The 22867-nt window shown below is 42.8% G+C and overlaps 1 protein-coding gene across 1 annotated transcript; it reads left to right on the forward strand.

Annotated features, from left to right (window-relative positions):
- Window positions 1-80: 80 nt before the first annotated feature.
- kif15 (kinesin family member 15) lies at window positions 81-22178 on the forward strand. Its single transcript, XM_014210754.2, has 35 exons — window positions 81-362; window positions 597-639; window positions 881-1067; window positions 1192-1268; window positions 1353-1390; window positions 1487-1584; window positions 1680-1859; window positions 2004-2213; window positions 2379-2504; window positions 2601-2723; window positions 2860-3004; window positions 3441-3529; window positions 14885-15094; window positions 15267-15444; window positions 15659-15800; window positions 15991-16132; window positions 16338-16517; window positions 16623-16751; window positions 17073-17178; window positions 17446-17611; window positions 17768-17906; window positions 18056-18141; window positions 18242-18320; window positions 18523-18609; window positions 18720-18824; window positions 18930-19052; window positions 19167-19313; window positions 19463-19558; window positions 19661-19825; window positions 19933-20036; window positions 20142-20208; window positions 20322-20359; window positions 20491-20623; window positions 20968-21099; window positions 21242-22178. Exons 1-35 carry the CDS (start codon window positions 245-247, stop codon window positions 21287-21289), a joined length of 4236 nt encoding a protein of 1411 aa, XP_014066229.2. The 5' UTR covers window positions 81-244; the 3' UTR covers window positions 21290-22178.
- Window positions 22179-22867: the final 689 nt, after the last annotated feature.

A 22867-nucleotide genomic window follows, 5' to 3' on the forward strand; every position in this document is an offset into this window, starting at 1 on the left:
TGGATACCACACATCTTTGGTTATACAGTATCACCACAGATAGAACAATGAGAACATCTTTGGTATCACATTATCTGGTGTATAATTTGTAGCTCGGTCTCTCCGTGCTCTCAAAAAAGAGAGGATGATGTAATTCAGACTTCGTCCAGCTGACGGCGATAAACAATTGACTGAGTCCATAAAATTCTTGAAAAAGGCACGAGCAGTCGATGGTCGAGTACATACCCGCCAAATTCGAAGATGGATGTCAGTAGATGTAGCTAACGCACTATCGCGGAGTTTTGACATTAGTTATTGTGAATGGTTTGCTAGTAGCAAAGCTACTTGTCTGAAAATATTCAAGATGAATACGAAGGGAAAGGGTACGTCACCGAAACATTCATATTTGCAAGTGATTGAAAAAATATATTTTGGCACTTGTTGGCTACCTAGCTACTTCCGTTAATATTATTCGCGAGCTAACGTTACCTAGCATGCATTTGCTGTATGAAACTTAGTCATCTGATTAAACTTGGGTTTCTGTTTAAACCAGTGTCTCTAGTTCCTTGATCAACCTTGACTAACTAGCTAACTGTATGTCTCCTCTCCGTTACCAGACTCTGTCGATTGCTCAATGCAGCATCAACAAATAACCCACAGGTAATGTGGCTTAATAATGCTTATTTCTCACAAGAGCTGGCCATTGTCTTCAATTTAATAATACATACTCACTCTACACATACTGACACACGAGTTGCCCTGCCTCATTTGGCAACTTATACTGCCAGTACCTCTTGTTTGTCACGACAATTCCATAAGAAGTTGTCAAGAGAGCAGAAACTGGCACCCAGTCTGTTGGTAAAGTGTATTAACCCATGAATGTTCGTGTTCTGTAATGTAGTGGTGATAGTGACTCGATCAAAGTGTTTGTGCGGGTGAGACCTCTGACCCAGGGGACTGGCCTGACCACTGATGGAGACCAAGGCCTCTGTCTCTCAGTCACCTCTCCCAACACCATTCGCCTGCACTCCAAGCCAGAGCCGCGGACATTCACCTATGACCATGTTGCTGACATGGACATCACTCAGGTCAGTGTTGGCGGATAGATTATAGTTTAACTGTTGCTGTAACCTGGAGTAATTCACACATCAGTAGATAGAGGCTCAAATCAAACCAAGTGAATTTTTCTTCCGTCTCCTCTCTGTGTAACAGGATTCTGTATTCTCCAGTGTGGCCAAGAACATTGTCGAGTCATGTATTAATGGATACAATGGCACCATTTTTGCCTAGTGAGTGATTTTTTTTCTTATTGTTTTACAGTTCATTCATGTTTTATTAAGTGCTGTAATATCTCAGATGTTTTCCTATTACAGCGGACAAACTGGATCTGGAAAAACATTCACAATGCTTGGTGAGTGCTGCATTGCATTATTTTGTTTTGTTGCACAGACACCTTCATTTCTTTGCAGTGCCTCGGTACTAAATGTTGCATGTGTTCTTTCTCTAGGGCCGTCTGATTTCGACAACTTTACTGATGACCAACGGGGGGTTATCCCTCGAAGTTTTGAGTACCTGTTTTTCCTCATCAACAGGGAGGTAGAAAGGGTGAGCAGAAAGTAACTGACATTGAAGTGATTTTGTTGTTTATCTGTTTTTTTTCTCTGATTTGAGGATTTAATATGCATTGTTTTTCCTGACAGTCTGAGAATGCCAAAAGCTTCCTGTGCAAATGCTCCTTCATTGAGATCTACAACGAGCAGATCTATGACCTGCTGGACAGCGCCTCAGCCAGCCTGTTCCTCAGAGAGAACATCAAGAAGGGGGTGTTTGTGGAAGGGGCTGTAGAGAAGTTTGTCACTTCAGCTGCTGAAGCTTACCAGGTAGTAAATAATTCAATGTGATTGATTCAATGACTTGCTTTATACAATGCTCTGGTCATAGCATACATTAATTTATTGTGCAAGATTGATTTGACTGACATTGAACTGTTTGCATTTAGTTAATTTATCCCGCTTCCCTCTCAGGTGCTGTCGATGGGCTGGCATAATCGGCGCGTGGCCTCTACCTCCATGAACAGGGAGTCCTCACGGTCCCATGCTGTCTTCACCATGACTCTGGAGTCCAAGGAGACTGCTAAGGAGGTGGTGAACATTCGCACATCCCAGCTGAACTTGGTGGACCTGGCAGGGTCGGAGAGGCAGAGAGACACACACACAGAGGGTTCCAGACTCAAGGTGATGCTCCAGCACTACTGTCCGCTGACTGAACGAACATTCACAACACTGCACACAACAAAGCCTTTAGAGGGCTACATTCCAACTTGTATGTGTTATTGTGTGCTGTGTACACTCATTTGTTATATTGTTATCATTCCTCTGACATATCTTCTCCTCTTCCAGGAGGCCAGCAGCATCAACCGCTCCCTCATGTGCCTGGGTCAGGTGATCATGGCGCTGGTGGATGTGTCCAATGGGAAGAGCCGGCATATCTGCTACAGGGACTCCAAACTCACCTTCTTGCTTCGGGTAAAAGACACTCGTGTCTAATTTGATTTTTTTTTTTAAAAGCACTTGCTTTCTTGATGTTCCTGATGTGTGCTAACAGAGAACCTTTTTCTGCAGGACTCTCTTGGAGGAAATGCTAAGACCTACATTATAGCCAATGTGCACCCAGGCTCTAAGTGCTTTGGGGAAACTCTATCCACCTTACAGTTTGCCCAGAGAGCCAAGTTGATCAAAAACAAGGTTAGTATGAAAAGTTTATTTTTATCACAATCAGTAATTAAATAGGCAAAAAGTTCTCTCCATATAAAGTGCTACTGATTGTAATATATATTGTAGTTTAGTGAGCATCTCCTCGTGATTTCTGGTGGTTTATCAGGCCATGATCAATGAAGACACGCAGGGGAATGTAAGGCAGCTTCAGACTGAGGTGAAAAAGCTGAAGGAGCAGCTAGCTCAGGCTCTCTCTGCCCAGACACACAGTGGAGGAGATGTGGCCCCAGGAGGGCCCCAGATTCCCATTGGTAAGGTTACAATTCAGGTTCCCCTAAACACTTGACCTAGGCTTTGCCACACTGGCTCACTCTGGCTGGCTGGCTGGCTGGCTGGCTGGCTGGCTGGCTGGCTGGCTGGCTGGCTGGCTGGCTGGCTGGCTGGCTGGCTGGCTGGCTGGCTGGCTGGCTGGCTGGCTGGCTGGCTGGCTGGCTGGCTGGCTGGCTGGCTGGTGGTGTGTGTGTGTGTGTGTGTGTGTGTGTGTGTGTGTGTGTGTGTGTGTGTGTGTGTGTGTGTGTGTGTGTGTGTGTGTGTGTGTGTGTGTGTGTGTGTGTGTGTGTGTGTGTGTGTGTGTGTGTGTGTGTGTGTGTGTGTGTGTGTGTGTGTGTGTGTGTGTGTGTGTGGTCAATTTTCCCCTGTAACATTCATTCTGGAAAGTGTTATTGTCTGCACATTCTCCTCCCCCAGACGCCACTGAAGGCGGTCTTGATGCCTCATTCAAGACACAGTTTTTAGAAGCTGTGCGTCTGTGGAAAAAGTGTGAAAACGACAAGCAGGTATAGCTTTCTGTACTTTGAAACAGATGACATAAGTCAGTGTTATGTCTGAGTTAGAGGTTGACTGATTAAGATTTTTCAACGCCAATACTGATTATTGGAGGACCAAAAAAAAAAAAAATACATACATGCATACACACACACAGTTGAAGTCGGAAGTTTACGTAGACCTTAGCCAAATACATTTAAACTCAGTTTTTCCACAATTCCTGACATTTAATCAGAGTAAAAATTCCCTGTCTGAGGTCAGTTAGGATCACCACTTTATTTTAAGAATGTGAAATATCAGAATAATAGTAGAGTGATTTATTTCAGCTTTTATTTCTTTCATCACATTCCCAGTGGGTCAGAAGTTTACATACACTCAATTAGTATTTGGTAGCATTGCCTTTAAATTGTTTAACTTGGGTCAAACGTTTCGGGTAGCCTTCCAAAAGCTTCTCACAATAAGTTGGGTGAATTTTGGCCCATTCCTCCTGACAGAGCTGGTGTAACTGAGTCAGGTTTGTAGGCCTCCTTGCTCGCACACGCTTTTTCAGTTCTGCCCACAAATGTTCTATAGGATTGAGGTCAAATCAAAGCTTATTTGTCACGTGTGCCGAATACAACAGACCTTATAGTGAAATGCTTACTTACAGGCTCTACCCAATAGTGCAAACAAGGTATTAGGTGAACAATGGGTAAGTAAAGAAATAAAGACAGGCTATATACTAGAGGTCGACCGATTATGATTTTTCGATACCAATTATTGGAGGGTCAAAAAAAAAGCCTGCTGCCGATTTCTTCTCTTTTTTTATTAATTTTAATTTTAATTTTTTATAATTAAAAGTGTGTGTGTGTGTGTGTGTGTGTGTATATATATATATACATGCATGCGTGTGTGTGTGTGTGTATGTATATATATATATACATGCATGCGTGTGTGTGTGTATATATATATACATACATGCATGCATGCGTGCGTGTGTGTGTGTATATACACGCATGCATACATGCATACATACAGTGGGGCAAAAAAGTATTTAGTCCGCCACCAATTGTGCAAGTTCTCCCACTTAAAAAGATGAGGCCTGTAATTTTCATCATAGGTACACGTCAACTATGACAGACAAAATGTGGGAAAAAAATCCTGAAAATCACATTGTAGGATTTTTTTATGAATTTATTTGCAAATTATGGTGGAAAATAAGTATTTGGTCACCTACAAACAAGCAAGATTTCTGGCTCTCACAGACCTGTAACTTATTTTTTAAGAGGCTCCTCTGTCCTCCACTCGTTACCTGTATTAATGGTACCTGTTTGAACTTGTTATCAGTATAAAAGACACCTGTCCACAACCTCAAACAGTCCCACTCCAAACTCCACTATGGCCAAGACCAAAGAGCTGTCAAAGGACACCAGAAACAAAATTGTAGACCAGCACCAGGCTGGGAAGACTGAATCTGCAATAGGTAAGCAGCTTGGTTTGAAGAAATAAACTGTGGGAGCAATTATTAGGAAATGGAAGACATACAAGACCACTGATAATCTCCCTCGATCTGGGGCTCCAATCAAGATCTCACCCCGTGGGGTCAAAATGATCACAAGAACGGTGAGCAAAAATCCCAGAACCACACGGGGGGACTTAGTGAATGACCTGCAGAGAGCTGGGACCAAAGTAACAAAGCCTACCATTAGTAACACACTACGTCGCCAGGGACTCAAATCCTGCAGTGGCAGACGTGTCCCCCTGCTTAAGCCAGTAAATGTCCAGGCCCGTCTGAAGTTTGCTAGAGAGCATTTGGATGATCCAGAAGAGGATTGGGAGAATGTCAGATGAAACCAAAATATAACTTTTTGGTAAAAACTCAACTCGTCGTGTTTGGAGGACAAAGAATGCTGAGTTGCATCCAAAGAACACCATAACCTACAGTGAAGCATGGGGGTGGAAACATCATGCTTTGGGGCTGTTTTTCTGCAAAGGGACCAGGACGACTGATCCTTGTAAAGGACAGAATGAATGGGGCCAAGTATCGTGAGTTTTTGAGTGAAAACCTCCTTCCATCAGCAAGGGCATTGAAGATGAAACGTGGCTGGGTCTTTCAGCATGACAATGATCCCAAACACACCGCCCGGGCAACGAAAGAGTGGCTTCGTAAGAAGCATTTCAAGGTCCTGGAGTGGCCTAGCCAGTCTCCAGATCTCAACCCCATAGAAAATCTTTGGAGGGAGTTGAAAGTCCGTGTTGCCCAGCGACAGCCCCAAAACATCACTGCTCTAGAGGAGATCTGCATGGAGGAATGGGCCAAAATACCAGCAACAGTGTGTGAAGACTTACAGAAAACGTTTGACCTGTGTCATTGCCAACAAAGGGTATATAACAAAGTATTGAGAAACTTTTGTTATTGACCAAATAATTACTTTCCACCATAATTTGCAAATAAATTCATTAAAAACCTTACAATGTGATTTTCTGGATTTTTTTTTCTCATTTTGTCTGTCATAGTTGAAGTGTACCTATGTAATGTGTACCTACCTAATTACAGGCCTCTCATCTTTTTAAGTGGGAGAACTTGCACACTTGGTGGCTGACTAAATACTTTTTTGCCCCACTGTATATGTGTATGTGTATGTATATATATGTATATATATTGCTCAAAAAAATAAAGGGAACACTTAAACAACACAATGTAACTCCCAAGTCAATCACACTTCTGTGAAATCAAACTGTCCACTTAGGAAGCAACACTGATTGACAATAAATTTCACATGCCGTTGTGCAAATGGAATAGACAACAGGTGGAAATTATAGGCAATTAGCAAGACACCCCCAATAAAGGAGTGGTTCTGCAGGTGGAGACCACAGACCACTTCTCAGTTCCTATGCTTCCTGGCTGATGTTTTGGTCACTTTTGAATGCTGGCGGTGCTTTCACTCTAGTGTTAGCATGAGACGGAGTCTACAACCCACACAAGTGGCTCAGGTAGTGCAGCTCATCCAGGATGGCACATCAATGCGAGCTGTGGCAAGAAGGTTTGCTGTGTCTGTCAGCGTAGTGTCCAGAGCATGGAGGCGCTACCAGGAGACAGGCCAGTACAACAGGAGACATGGAGGAGGCTGTAGGAGGGCAACAACCCAGCAGCAGGACCGCTACCTCCGCCTTTGTGCAAGGAGCAGCACTGCCAGAGCCCTGCAAAATGACCTCCTGCAGGCCACAAATGTGCATGTGTCTGCTCAAACGGTCTGAAACAGACTCCATGAGGGCCCGACGTCCACAGGTGGGGGTTGTGCTTACAGCCCAACACCATGCAGGACGTTTGGCATTTGCCAGAGAACACCAAGATTGGCAAATTCGCCACTGGCGCCCTGTGCTCTTCACAGATGAAAGCAGGTTCACACAGCACATGTGACAGACGTGAGAGTCTGGAGACGCCGTGGAGAACGTTCTGCTGCCTGCAACATCCTCCAGCATGACCGGTTTGGCGGTGGGTCAGTCATGGTGTGGGGTGGCATTTCTTTGGGGGGCCGCACAGCCCTCCATGTGCTCGCCAGAGGTAGCCTGACTGCCATTTGGTACCGAGATGAGATCCTCAGACCCCTTGTGAGACCATATGCTGGTGCGGTTGGCCCTGGGTTCCTCCTAATGCAAGACAATGCTAGACCTCATGTGGCTGGAGTGTGTCAGCAGTTCCTGCAAGAGGAAGGTATTGATGCTATGGACTGGCCCGCCCGTTCCCCAGACCTGAATCCAATTGAGCACATCAGGGACATCATGTCTCGCTCCATCCACCAACGCCACGTTGCACTACAGACTGTCCAGGAGTTGGCGGATGTTTTAGTCCAGGTCTGGGAGGAGATCCCTCAGGAGACCATCCGCCACCTCATCAGGAGCATGCCCAGGTGTTGTAGGGAGGTCATACAGGCACGTGGAGGCCACACACACGACTGAACCTCATTTTGACTTGTTTTAAGGACATTACATCAAAGTTGGATCAGCCTGTAGTGTGGTTTTTTCACTTTAATTTTGAGTGTGACTCCAAATCCAGACCTCCATGGGTTGATAAATTGGATTTCCATTGATTATTTTTGTGTGATTTTGTTGTCAGCACATTCAACTATGTAAAGAAAAAAATATTTAATACGATTATTTCTTTCATTCAGATCTAGGATGTGTTATTTTAATGTTCCCTTTATTTTTTTGAGCAGTATATATACATACATACACACGTGTGTGTGTGTGTGTGTGTGTGTGTGTGTACGTACACACGTGTGTGTGTGTGTGTGTGTGTACGTACACACGTGTGTGTATGTGTGTATATATATATATACACACACACACACACACACACACACACACACACACACACACACACACACACACACACACACACACACACACACACACTCGAACCAGGAACACATCGACAACAGCCACCCTCGAAGCAGCGTTACCCATGCAGAGCAAGGGGAACAACTACTCCAAGTCTCAGAGCGAGTGACGTTTGAAACGCTATTAGCGCGCACCCGCTAACTAGCTAGCCATTTCACATGGGTTACACCAGCCTAATCTTGGGAGTTGATAGGCTTGAAGTCATAAATGGCGCAATGAAGAGCTGCTGGCAAAACGCACAAAAGTGCTGTTTGAATGAATGCTTACGAGCCTGCTGGTGCCTACCGCCGCTCAGACAGACTGCTCTATCAAATCATAGACTTAATTATAATATAATAAACGCACAGAAATACGAGCCTTAGGTCATTAATATGGTCGAATCCGGAAACTATCATCTCGAAAACAAAATGTTTCTTTTTTCAGTGAAATACGGAACCGTTCCCAATTTTCTCTAACGGGTGGCATCCCTAAGTCTAAATATTCCTGTTACATTGCACAACCTTCAATGTTATGTCATAATTACGTACAATTATGGCAAATTAGTTCGCAACGAGCCAGGCGGCCCAAACTGTTGCATATACCCTGACTCTGTGTGCAATGAACGCTAGCGATGTGACACAATTTCATGTTAGCAGGCAATATTAACTAAATATGCAGGTTTAAAAATATATACTTGTGTATTGATTTTAAAGAAAGGCATTGGTGTTTATGGTTAGGTACATTGGTGCAATGACAGTGCTTTTTTTTCGCAAATGCGCTTGTTAAATCATCACCCGTTTGTTGAAGTAGGCTGTGATTCGATGAGAAATTAACAGGCACCGCATCAATTATATGCAACGCAGGACATGTTAGATAAACTAGTAATATCATCAACCATGTGTAGTTAACTAGTGATTATGTTAAGATTGATTGTTTTTTATAAGATAAGTTTAATGCTAGCTAGCAACTTACCTTGGCTTCTTGCTGCCCTCGCGTAACAGGTAGTCAGCCTGCCACGCAGGCTCCTCGTGGAGTGCAATGTAAGGCAGGTGGTTAGAGCGTTGGACTAGTAACCGTCATTGAAAATAAGAATGTGTTCTTAATCTGACTTGCCTAGTTAAATAAAAGGTGTTTTAAATTTTTTTTTTTTTTTTTTTAAACGGTGGCAAAAAAATACACATTGTTATGAAAACTTGAAATCGGCCGTTCCGATTAATCGGTCGACCTCTACTATATACAGTAGCGAGGCTATAAAAGTAGTGAGGCTACATACAGACACCGGTTAGTCAGGCTGATTTGAGGTAGTATGTACATGTAGATATGGTTAAAGTGACTATGCATATATGATGAACAGAGAGTAGCAGTAGCGTAAAAGAGGGGTTGGTGGGTGGTGGGACACAATGCAGATAGCCCGGTTAGCCAATGTGTGGGAGCACTGGTTGGTTGGCCCAATTGAGGTAGTATGTTCATGAATGTATAGTTAGTGACTATGCCTATATGATAAACAGAGTAGCAGCAGCGTAAATAGAGGGGTTGGAGGAGGGGGGAGGGGGGGGGGCACACAATGCAAATAGTCCGGGTAGCCATTTGATTACCTGTTCAGGAGTCTTAAGGCTTGGGGTTAAAAACTGTTGAGAAGCCTTTTTGTCCTAGACTTGGCACTTGGGTACTGCTTGTCGTGCAGTAGTAGAGAGAACAGTCTATGGCTGGGGTCTTTGACAATTTTTAGGGCCTTCCTCTGACACCGCCTGTTGTAGAGGTCCTGGATGGCAGGCAGCTTAGCCCCAGTGATGTACTGGGCCATACGCACTACCCTCTATAGTGCCTTGCGGTCAGAGGCCGAGCAATTGCCGTACCAGGCAGTGATGCAACCAGTCAGGATGCTCTCGATGTTGAAGCTGTAGAATCTTTTGAGGATCTCAGGACCCATGTCAAATCTTTTTAGTTTCCTGAGGGGGAATAGTCTTTGTCGTGCCCTCTTCACGACTGTCTTGGTGTGTTTGGACCATTCTAGTTTGTTGATGTGGACACCAAGGAACTTGAAGCTCTCAACCTGCTCCACTACAGCCCCGTCGATGAGAATGGGGGCGTGCTCGGTCCTCCTTTTCCTGTAGTCCACAATCATCTTCTTAGTCTTGGTTACGTTGAGGGATAGGTTGTTATTCTGGCACCACCCGGCCAGTTCTCTGACCTCCTCCCTATAGGCTATCTCATCGTTGTCGGTGATCAGGTCTACCACTGTTGTGTCGTCTGCAAACTTAATAATGGTGTTGGAGTCATGCCTGGCCATGTAGTCGTGGGTGAACAGGGAGTACAGGAGGGGACTGAGCATGCACCCCTGGGGAGCTCCAGTGTTGAGGATCAGCGTGGCAGATGTGTTGCTACCTACCCTCACCACCTGGGGGCGGCCCGTCAGGAAGTCCAGGTTCCAGTTGCAGAAGGAGGTGTTTAGTCCCAGGATCCTTAGCTTAATGATGAGCTTTGAGGGTACTATGGTGTTGAACGCTGAGCTGTAGTCAATGAATAGCATTCTCACATAGGTGTTCCTTTTGTCCAGGTGTGAAAGGGCAGTGTGGAGTGCAATAGAGATTGTATGATCTGTTTGGGCGGTATGCAAATTGGAGTGGGTCTAGGGTTTCTGGGAGCCATTACCAACCTTTCAAAGCACTTCATGGCTACGGACGTGAGTGCTACGGGCCTGTAGTCATTTAGGCAGGTAGCCTTTGTGTTCTTGGGCACAGGGTCTATGGTGGTCTGCTTGAAACATGTTGGTATTACAGACTCAATCAGGGACATTTTGAAAATGTCAGTGAAGCCACCTGCCAGTTGGTCAGCACATGCCCAGAGCACACGTCCTGGTAATCCGTCTGGCCCCGCAGCCTTGTGAATGTTGACCTGTTTAACCTCTCTGGGATCATTCAGGACGCTAGCGTCCCACCTCGCCAACAGCCAGTGAAATTGCAGGGCGCCAAATTCAAACAACAGAAATCTCATAATTAAAATTCCTCAAACATACAAATGTTATACACCATTTTATAGATACACTTCTTGTTAATCCAGCCACAGTGTCCGATTTCAAAAAGGCTTTACGGTGAAAGCAAACCATATGATTGTTAGGTCAGCGCCTAGCCACAGAAAACCATACAGCCATTTTCCAAAGAAGGAGAGGTCAGAAATAGCGTTAAAATGAATCACTAACCTTTGATCTTCACCGGATGGCACTCCCAGGACTCCATGTTAGACAATAAATGTGTGTTTTGTTCGATAAAGTTCATCTTTATGTCCAAAAACCTCTTTTGAAATTGCCGCGTTATGTTCAGAAATGCATTGTCTCAAACAGCCGGTGAAATTGCAGAGCCACATCAAATTACAGAAATACTCATAATAAACATTAATGAAAGATACAAGTGTTATACATAGGATTAAAGATAAACTTCTTGTTAATCCAGCCGCTGTATCCGATTTCAAAAGACTTTACGGCGAAAGCACACCATGCAATTATGTTAAATCAGCGCCTAGCCACAGAGAACCATACAGCCATTTTCCAACCAAGGAGGTGTCACAAAAGTCAGAAATAGTGTTAAAATTAATCACTTACCTTTGATCTTCATCTGATGGCACTCCCAGGTCTCCATGTTAGACAAATGTTTGTTTTGTTCGATAAAGTTCATCTTTATGTCCAAATACCTCCTTTTTGTTCGCACATTTAGTCCAGTAATCCAAATGCACAAAGTCCAGACAAAGTCAAAAAAAGTTCCATTAAAGTTAGTAGAAACATGTCAAACGATGTATATAATCAATTATTAGGATGTTTATCATAAATCTTAAATAATATTCCAACCGGACAATAACATTGTCATAAGAAAGGAAAGAGAACGAGCGTCGCGTTCACGGCAACGAGCGAGACGAAACTAATGTCTTTCAGGTTGACCACTTGTTGAAACAGCTCTTATTCGATCCCATTTTTACAATACGAGCCTGAAACAACTTCTAAAGACTGTTGACATCTACTGGAAGCCTTAGGAAGTGCAATCTGAACCCACAGAGACAGGATATCGGATAAATAATCACTAAATAACTATAAACCACAGATTTCCCACTTCCTGGTTGGATTTGTCTCAGGTTTTTGCCTGCCATATGAGTTCTGTTATACTCACAGACATTATTTTAACAGTTTTCGAAACTTTGTTTTCTATCCAAATCTACCAATTATATGCATATCCAAACTCTCGGGTCCTGAGTAACAGGCAATTTACTCTGGGCATGCTTTTCATCCAAACTTCCCAATGCTGCCCCCTATCCCAATGAAGTAAAAGGTCTTACTCACGTCGGCTACGGAGAGCGTGATCACACAGTCGTCCGGAACAGCTGATGCTCTCTTGCATGCCTCAGTGTTGCTTGCCTCGACGCGAGCATAGAAGTGATTTAGCTCGTCTGGTAGGCTCGTGTCACTGGGCAGCTCACGGCTGTGCTTCCCTTTGTACTCTAATAGTTTGCAAGCCCTGCCACATAAGATGAGCGTCAGAGTTTTGTGATGGCCACTCCAATACCTTGACTTTGTTGTCCTGAAGCCATAACTTTGGAAGTATGCTTGGGGTCATTGTCCATTTGGAAGACCCATTTGCGACAAAGCTTTAACTTCCTGACTGATGTCTTGAGATGTTGCTTCTATATATCCACATAATTTTCCTTCCTCATGATGCAATCTATTTTGAAGTGCACCATTCCCTCCTGCAGCAAAGCACCTGATGCTGCCACCCCTGTGCTTCACGGTTGGGATGGTGTTCTTCGGCTTGCAAGCATCCCCCTTTTTCCTCCAAACATAACGATGGTCATTATGGCCAAACAGTTTTATTTTTGTTTCATCAGACCAGAGGACATTTCTCCAAAAAGTACAATCTTTGTCCCCATGTGCAGTTGCAAAACGTAGTCTGGCTTTTTTATGGCGGTTTTGGAGCAGTGGCTTCTTCCTTGCTGAGCAGCCTTTCAGGTTGTGTCGATATAGGACTCGTTTTACTGTGGATATAGATACTTTTGTACCCGTTTCCTCCAGCATCTTCACAAGGTCCTTTGCTGTTGTTCTGGGATTGATTTGCGTTTTTCACACCAAGTACGTTCATCTCTAGGAGACACAAGATGTCTCCTTCCTGAGCGGTATGACGGCTGTGTGGTCTCATGGTGTTTATACTTGCGTACTATTGTTTGTATAGATGAATGTGGTACCTTCAGGCGTTTGGAAGTTGCTCCCAAGGATGAACCAGACTTGTGGAGGTCTACAATTGTTTTTCTGAGGTCTTGGCTGATTTCTTTTGATTTTCCCATGATGTCAAGCAAAGAGGCACTGAGTTTGAAGGTAGGCCTTGAAATGCATCCACAGGTACACCTCCAATTGACTCAAATGATGTCAATTAGCCTATCAGAAGCTTCTAAAGCCATGACATCATTTTCTGGAATTTTCCAAGCTGTTTAAAGGCACAGTCAACTTAGTGTATGTAAACTTCTGGCCCACTGAAAAGCGAGTTTTAATGACTCCAACTTAAGTGTATGTAAACTTCTGACTTCAACGGGTGTATGTATGTATGTATGTATGTATGTATGTATGTATGTATGTATGTATGTATGTATGACAATTACAACCATACTGAATGAACAATGAACACTTATCTTAATATAATACATAAATAAAATCTATTTAGTCTTAAATAAATAATGATACATGTTCAATATGGTTTAAATAATGCAAAAGCAGTGTTGGAGAAGAAAGTAAAAGTGCAATATGTGCCAGTAAAAAAGCTAACGTTTAAGTTTCTTGCTCAGAACATGAGAACATAAGAAGCTTTTGGTTCAATATTCCCAGTTAAGAAGTTTTAAGTTGTAGGTTTTATACGAATTATGATGCGTCGACTATTTCTCTCTGTACCATTTGCATTTCATATACCTTTGACTATTGCATGTTCTAATAGGCACTTTAGTATTGCCAGCCTAATCTCAGTCATAAACAGCGCTGTGTTTCAAGCATTGCTAAGAGCTGCTGGAAAACGCCGTAAAGTGCTGTTTGAATGAATGCTTATGAGCCTGCTGTTGCCTACCACTGCTCAGACTATTTTATCAAATATCAAATCATAGACTTAATTATAATATAATAAACACAGAAATACGAGCCTTTGGTCATTAATATGGTCAAATCCAGAAACTATCATTTTGAAAACAAAACGTTTATTCTTTCAGTGAAATACGGAACTGTTCCGTATTTTATGGAACGGGTGGTAACCCTAAGTCTAAATATTGCTGTTACATTGCACAACCTTAAATGTTATGTCATAATTATGTAAAATTCTGGCAAATTAGTTCACAGTTGGCAACGAGCCTGGGAGCCCAATATACCCTGACTCTGCTTGCACTGAACGCAAGAGAAGTGACACAATTTCCCTAGTTAATATTGCCTGCTAACATTAATACATTTTAACTAAATATGCAGGTTTAAAAAAATATATACTTCGGTGTATTGATTTTAAGAAAGGCATTGATGTTTATGGTTAGGGACATTTGTGCAAACATTGTGCTTTTTTTCGGCAATGCACTTTTGTTAAATCATCACCCGTTTGGCGAAGTTGAAGTAGGCTGTGATTCGATGATAAATTAACAGGCACCACATGTATTATATGCAACGCAGGATAGCTAGTTAACCTAGTAATATCATCAACCATGTGTTGTTAACTAGTGATTATGTGAAGCTAGCTAGCAACTTACCTTGGCTCCTTGCAGCCACAAGTTCCTTTTGACGCTGCACTCGCGTAACAGGTGGTCAGCATACCACGCAGTTTCCTCGTGGATTGCAATGTAATCGGCCATAATTGGTGTCCAAAAAGACCGATTTGTTATGAAAACGTGAAATCGGCCCTAATTAATCGGCCATGCCAATTTAATAGGTCAACCTCTAGTCTGAATATTGTTTGTTAGAGAGGGATGGTAGTTAATACACATACTGTACATCCTCCCCTCCTTAGATGCTGCTCCAGAAGGTGGCTCAGCTTGAGGAGGCCTGGTCCCAGAAGGAGAAGTTCATTCTCTCCAACCGCATGATTCTCAAGTTTAGAGAGGAACACATCTCTCGCCTGGAGAAGAGCCTAAAGGGTGGCCAGGGATTACTGTCTGACCCACAGAGCCAAGCCCTCGTCGACCAGCTCAAGGAGGAGATCAAGATCCTTCGAGACCAGGTACAATATGTTACCCCGTTAAAGTACTGTTGACCCCAATCTGAATCTGTGACATTTTTATTCAACTCGCACTTTCACAAAACACTTCAGAAATTGAACAACCACACGTACAACTCCTTAATTTGATTGAATTTGGCATTTGTGGCCACTTCTCATTCCCTCTGTCCTACAGATTGCGCATCACCCAAAGATGACCCGGTATGCAGCAGAGAACTACAGCCTCCGGGAGGAGAACCGGCAGCTCCGCTCTCTTGAGTCTGTGAGGAGAGCTGAGGAGGCTGCAGGTCAAGCTGCTGCAGAGCTAGAGGAGGAATTCCAGAGGGCTCTGGAGACTGAGTGGTCTGATGGAGGTAAGCATAGGAGATGCACAAGAGATGAAGGGACTGCACATCATTGTGAAAGTACCGGATTGTAGCGCTGTCAATTTTGCGTTATTGCTATCAAGTATGCTTGTAGTAATATGTTTGTATTATGCTTATTATTCTTGTTGTGATTATACTAGTGTTGTAATTAATCAAAGCATGCAAGGCTATTAAGTAAAGTTAATTTGACATTTCTCCACAGCTCAGCCGTCTTACTCCACTCCGGTAACTGCAGAAAACATCTCTGCCATCTCCATGGAGAGGCTGAAGGCCCAGTTTTTCCAGAAACAGACAGAACTCGCAGTCACCATCCAAGCCTTCGAAGAGTATAAGGAACTCACCAAGTAAGGAGGCTCTCTAGAGACATGCATGCTGTCATGATATTCAGTATGAACCCTTGACTTCATAGACAAAAACAAATTGTTGCATTAAATTGTAATTAGTTCTTGGAATTTGACGTTTATTGGCAGCATGTTTTTTGTTATAGGCCCATTTTGTGCTTCAGAGGTTTAAGGATTGTTCCTTATGTTCCAGGAAACAGATGTCAGAGTTGGAATCAGAGAAGAGGTACCTGGATAAGTCCAACAAGCACCTGGAGAACATTCTGGAGGCCACAAAGGCTCACAAGAAACTGGAGGTTTCTCAGCTGAACAAGATCCACTTTGAAACTATCAAGGTGAGGGTATTTGCGTTATCTAGCAGCTCGCTGATGGCTCAATGCCCCTCTAGGGCTGTGCCTGAGCTACTATAGAGGGTCACGTGTTGGGGTACCTCTAGATCCAGGAGTTTGCTCAACCTTGGTTTAATTCTATGAAGATAGCCTATTAATGACTAATACTTTATTTCTCATGCTAATTTTATGTGACTGTTTTGTTCCCCAGATTCTCACCACCCCCACCAAGGCCTACAACCTGAGGACCCGCCTGGTGCCACTCTCCAGCCCCGACCACCTGAATGGGAGAGGAGATGAGGACGTGGATGACATCCAGAGTGAGCAGCCTCCACCAGCTATGACTGAGATGGCCTGTGAGGCGCTGACTGAGGAGCTGCAACAGGTCCAGGTATAGCACCCGGGCTTCATCACTTATAAAACAGATAACGTAACGTTATACTACTCATTCTCTTGGTGGAATCTACTAATCTATTATTTCCCTTTTGCTTGGCAGGAGCAAGCCAGTCAGGTGCAGACTCTGCTGGACCAGGAGGAGCTGAAGAGCAGGAAGCTTCTGCAGCAGATTGTCAAGCTGGAGGAGCAGGTGACTGGGATGATAGAAGAGCTCAGCTGCAAGGATGAGGTAGGGAACTTCCGTCATGTTCTGGATATGTTATGTTCGTATTCTTATCTTTTATTATTTGTTATTGTTGCATTGTCGAGAAGGAACCTGCAAGTAAGAATTTCGTTGGATGGTGTATACCATGTGTATCCTGTACATTTAATTAAACTTGAAACTTGCATAACTATGTACAGATTAAGCTGAATACAGTGCCTGAGGTGTTTCATTCCATGTGATATTCAAGCCCTGTCTTGAAGATAATAAAGTCATCCCTTGAGCTGTATTGGTTTACAGCTAATGACTATGATGCTATGGTAATGAATTCTTTATTTGTATGTCCAGCTGCTCTCCACTGAGCGAAGTGGCTGGAACAGAGAACAGCTGAGCCTGCAGGAGACTATCAGCAACCTGGAGCAGAACCTACAGGCAGAGAGAAGGACCAGGGAGGGTAAGAACCAATCACACACTTCACCTAGTTTATACTGAGTTACCCAGGGTTCTCTGGCGATACTAGTCAGACTGTATGCATCCACTATGGGCAGAACTGTAATACTCAGTTGTGTTACTAGTGTTAGTTAGACTAAAGAAACTCCTTCACCGCCCAGGCACCCACTGTTAAAACCATAATGTACCAATACTTGAGTCAGAGGACAGGAGGGTTTGTCTTTTTCCTGGGTATTATATGGTTATCAAAACGATCCATTCTCTTTTGTAGTTCTGAAGAGCGAGGTGCATGACCTGCGCCTGGTGCTGCAGTCCTCTGATAGGGAGCTGGCTGCTGTGAAGAAGGAGCTGTGTGAGGGCCAGAGTGAGCAGCAGAAGGAGACGTCACACCTCTCTAGCAGCCTGATCAGCACTCAGCTACAGCTCCAAGAAGTCCAGTACGTATGCATGGCTACAGCTGTCTTGTTGTTTCGTGTGTGTGTCTCGGATGAGATTTACTCAGTTTGATGGAAACCCTGCAAACTCAATGTCACCATAGTAGTTAGCAGACTCTCTATCTCCTCCCCCTCACATGTTTTCCCTCTCTCTCCCAGGCGGGAGTGGGAGCAGCAGCGGTCCCTGCAGGATGCCTTTGACCAGCTCCAGGCAGAGGCCAAGTTTGACGCAGACCAGTCCAGGCAGCAGCTAGAGGAGAAACGGCAGGAGGTCACAGCTCAGCAGGCCCAAATCACGGTCAGTCAGCTTTTCTTTAAACCAACCAAGCCCTGCTTATCTGTTAAGGACATTCAGAACATGTCTCTTATTTGTATTAAATTACAGTTAAACGTTTGAGGGTTTTGTGTGATTACTTTTTCTTGATGAATATGTTGCTTGCATTGTAGGAATTGACAAACACTCTGCAGTCTGAAAGAGAACACACCAGTAATCTGACCTCCCAGTTGAAAGAGGATAAAGAGAGCACTTTCGAGTGAGTTGTATAAAGGATTGTTTTCCATTTGTGGATGATGAGACATTGTTGAAGTGTATTTGAAATGTTATGTTGACATATTTGATTTGTTTCTCCCCAGAGAGCTTGTTCAGACAATGGAGCAGAATGCAGTGCTAAGGAAGCAAGTGTCTGACCTGACTACACAAAGCCAACAACGGGTCTGTTTTTCATCGTTAGTGTTTAGTGTATACATGGTTGCTATTATAGTGCCCTAGAGTTAAGTATTTACGTTTTATAAACATTTCTTAGAAATTGCTATCACCAGTATGTTTTTGTTTAGTTGAACACTCTTTGACATATTGAATCTTAATCTCCAATCAACTATAATTGACCCTCTCCATTTGTATTTTACTTTGAAAGGCTTCTAATATGGAAAGCCTTGAACAAAATCTGACAACTGCCAATGGGACCATAACCAGTCTTGAGCAAAAGATTGAACAAGACAAAGTAAGTCTGCTCACTTAAATGACCTGCCATTAATTATTATTATTTTTGGATTATAGCATGGATATGATGCCTCTTATTTCAGAAGTCTCTTGTTGTGTTGTGTTTGACAGGAGTTTGTGCTGGAGCTGATCAACCAGACCAGGGACCTCCGCAGTGAGCTGGGCGAAAAGGACCAGTGCCTCGCCATGCTGTCTGGAGATGTCAAGGACCTCACAGTACTGACTCAAGTCATTTGTTTATCTTTTAATTAACTTGTATACTTCTCAATTCTTACTGTATTTTATCAATGTGTTTAGTTTTGGCCTGTTTTGTTCTGACAGGCTAAGTACAGTGCTGCTTGCTCTGAGAGAGAGGAGATCAAGGAACACAACAACAGGATGCAAGCAGAGCTCCAGGACATGAGAGAAGCAGCAGAAAGGAAGGTAGCTTCTAATCTGATAGAGGTAAGACTTGGAGTTAATTTTAAACATAACAATATGGCCTCTTGAGCTTTGATACGATAACATGTGCCTGAATTCCATCATTATGACAATGTCTGGATGGATGTTTGTCCTCAGGTAGAGGTGCTTCAGGAGGAGGTGATCTATGCCACTGAGGAGGTGGAGCAACTCACCAAGGTGTTAGACGAGCAGGCAGGTCTTCTCCAAGCTTCACAGGATCAGACTGCTCAGAAGGAGGCTATCATCCAAACTCTCCAGGAGAAGGTAACAGACCTATTTCTATACATATACAAAGGAGCCACTGAAAATGGATCAAGGGCTACAGTAGCATGGAAAACGGTAGATTTGAGACCAGACAAAATAGATCAGATCTCTACTTTACTTATGGGATTTCCCTGCCTGCTTTTCACCAGTTAAAACAACAGCAAGAAGCGGTTGAGAGGACTGTCCGAGGCGAGAGTGCCAATCGTATTCCACAGTCATCTGTCACCCCTAAAGTGCTGCCACAGGTAACGCATACTTGTGTCTGATGGTTTTCCCTCCTGTATGCATTACCAGGAAGGAACTCTGTCTGATCAAGAGAGGGTTAGCTAATCTTATTGATTTCTCAGACACCTCACACCCCCCGGAGCTTCAACACTGACCTGAGCCAGGTGCTGGAGTGCCAGGAGAGGGAGCTGGAGAACCGACGCTCCTCCATGTTGACTATGGAAGTGCTCCTCACTGAGCTCAACTCTGAAAGGGCCGCCAAGAACGAGGAGATCCAGAGGCTCAAGGTGTTTTTTTGGTTGTTTACGGCATGTCATGATGAGTGCTAAACATCCAATCTTGAGACACTTATTTAACACATATGGCATCTAACAAGTCTGTTGATTTCCCACAGGGTCAGCTGAATGAGAAGGAAATAATGCGAATGGAGATCCAAGTTCTTCTTGACCAGTTCTACACCAAGCAGAACCAACTGGCTCAGAATGAAAACACAAATTGGTTAGTCCATTCAAATAACTTATTTTCACCAATTAATTTTTGCAACCCAAGTATTATCAGACAGTTGATTTGTCAAGTGTCTGATGGATATATATTAATTGACAGTGATGTTTTAAATGAGGCCATTCATCAGAATGTCTTGAGGGAGCTGCAGGAGGAGAGGTGTGAAAAGGTGTGTATCAATCACTCAACTCTCCTGTTCACCTGAAAATTTAGTTTTTGTAAACAGAAAATGCCATTGTTTGCAGGTGGTTTTTCATATTGCCTCATTCCTTTCATTTTCAGAGCACGGTAATACAGATGCTCACTGAAGCTCGGGAAAGGTATGCAACTAGAATGTGTGAGAGAACAAAGTATGTTATGTGTAATCTACATGTGTATGCAAATACACTTTCTCTAATATGCATTTGTTAAAGTTTGACATCTGTTTTTGTTTGTTTCTGGTTTTGATTAGACTGCAGAGTCAGGAATCCCTACTGGCCCAGTCTCAGACCTGTGTCCAGGAGCTGACTAACGAGCTGAGGAATCGCTGCCTGGAGCTCAGAGAGCTGAGCCGTAAGGAGCACGACAAGGAGAGACTGCTTCAGGTGAGAACGGCGTCAGGGTCTGTAGGGGTTCTGGTTATTGTAATTTTGAATAGACACAATTATTTTATTTGAGCAGGCAGGTCAATTAAGATCAAATTCTTATTTAAATAAATACATGTAATTTATACGGAATGCAGAAAATAGCAACTTGCACTAGTTGACAGGCTGGATCATTTTATGGGAGACATCGATCTCCATGCTCCTCCAGACAGCAATGATATCAGGAGCTGTCCTAGTCCATGATTAGTTTTAGGAGGGTCCTTCTCTACTGAATCTAGCTAATGTATGGGCATTGTTTTAGTGTGAAGGTGGGAAATGTCTTTCTGCCCGACTGTCCCCTACAGGAAGTGGAGCTTCTTCGGAAGCAGATTGACCACTTGTCTGAGGAGAACGGCAAGCTTGTGGGCCATAAGAACCATAAGCAGAGGATTGAGTACCTGGTTAAGCTAAAAAAAGAGAATACCAAACTTCAAGAGGTAATAATCATATTTAACATTTCATCACCTGCCTGCATGGTGTACCATCAAGAAACTTGGCTTCGGCAGTGAAATACTGAGGGGCCATTTCACTGCATTAAGACTATAATTAACCCAATTTTTATTTTATTTTTTATTCAAGGAAAATGAAAAACTCAGATCGGAAATGAGTGTGCGAGAAAATGCATGAAGCTTGGCGAGATTCTCATTGGCCACTCAACATTTCTTGTTGACTGAACATGTCCCCCAAACATAACCTTTTCCCATTTTGAGTTGACTGATAACCATGCTATTGTTTCATCACATAGGATAAACAGGTCAATACATTACCTGTTTCAAAAACTGATTCTCTCAAATGTATTTTAATATTTCTATATGAATATACTCCTATTTCTAAGGCTGGGCTGGCCAATACATTGTTTATTTTTATTGCAATATGTATGATTGAGGTAGGTATGCATCTCATTGGATCTTAGTATCCCATGATATTTCCACTACACCTCTGCAGGCTAAAACATAGGCTACTTGTTCTCACCTGCAGCCAGTGTAGCACCCTAGGCCACATTTAAATGTAGGCTATGCCACAGGGTCATCTGCATTCATATCTTACACTCATTTATATGATATCATCCTTTGTATTGTAATTCTTTTGATATACATTTTGGTCTATATCGCCCAGCCCTAGTGTTTACCACAGTGGCTACCAGAGATGCCACAATAGGGTAGTCACATTGTTTAACAACTGAACTGCTGGATTAAATATATCTCATATTTTAAAACTGTAAATGGATGTTCTCTGTAGTAGAATAATAAGTAATATGGGTGAATTTGCGGTTTTGTCCACTTGAGCATAAACAAAATATAGAATTAGTTTTTGTTACCATTATCTTGTCTGTTGGAACAGTATGTCTTGTTTTACTTTTTCTATTAGTCTCATCTATGGCTTTAGAATAAGTGACAGGATCATGTCTTTGGACAGGGTGCAAATAATTTCCTGTTACATTATGCTAAACTGTGTACTGCTTCTTTCTACTCTTTGTAATATGTGTTAATGAGATAAATAAAGAAATCAAAATGTATATTAATGTTTCTTGTGGTTTGCATTAGAAACACATTACAGTTTATCAGAGGTCAAACATACAGGCCGGTGGGGGTGAGGGACAAACCCCATATACTTTTGAAATGACTCAAACTAAAGAAATTATAATCCAAAATGAAAGCTAGATCGTCAGGGAAAATCAAATTCAACCTGGACTGAGGGTAGACGTACCAGGGTTGGGTAGGTTAATTTCTAAATGTAATCCACTAATTCTGTCAAATTGGGTAAATTATATTACTGATTAAACTCTAATGTAATCTGATTTACATTGTTACTTTTAGATAAGTTTCCCTTTAAGAGGCATTAGATGAAAACGAATGTGTGTTACCAATTGAACGACATCTATTGCAGGATAAATCAATGTTAGATTACATAGCTGGCCATAAATGGATGTTACATTTTACTCTATGGGTTGGGTATGTCGGCTTCTTGTAACCCATCACTTTCTACTACATATAATAATACAATTCAATTAGACTTTAGTTTAATGTAAAGATATCAGAATTCCACTCATTCCAATAAATATTATACCCCTTGATCTTCAAGAATAGGACTTGGAAATATGGAAGAATAGATTAGTCAAATTGTTTTACCTGAGAATGACTCCAAAAAACTAAGGACTTATTAGCCAGCCCTACTCTGTTTATGATTTTGTTGTCATGGAGGACT

This window comes from Salmo salar, chromosome 09 (genome assembly GCF_965601325.2).
Source record: "Salmo salar chromosome 09, fSalSal1, whole genome shotgun sequence".
Taxonomy (NCBI): domain Eukaryota; kingdom Metazoa; phylum Chordata; class Actinopteri; order Salmoniformes; family Salmonidae; genus Salmo; species Salmo salar.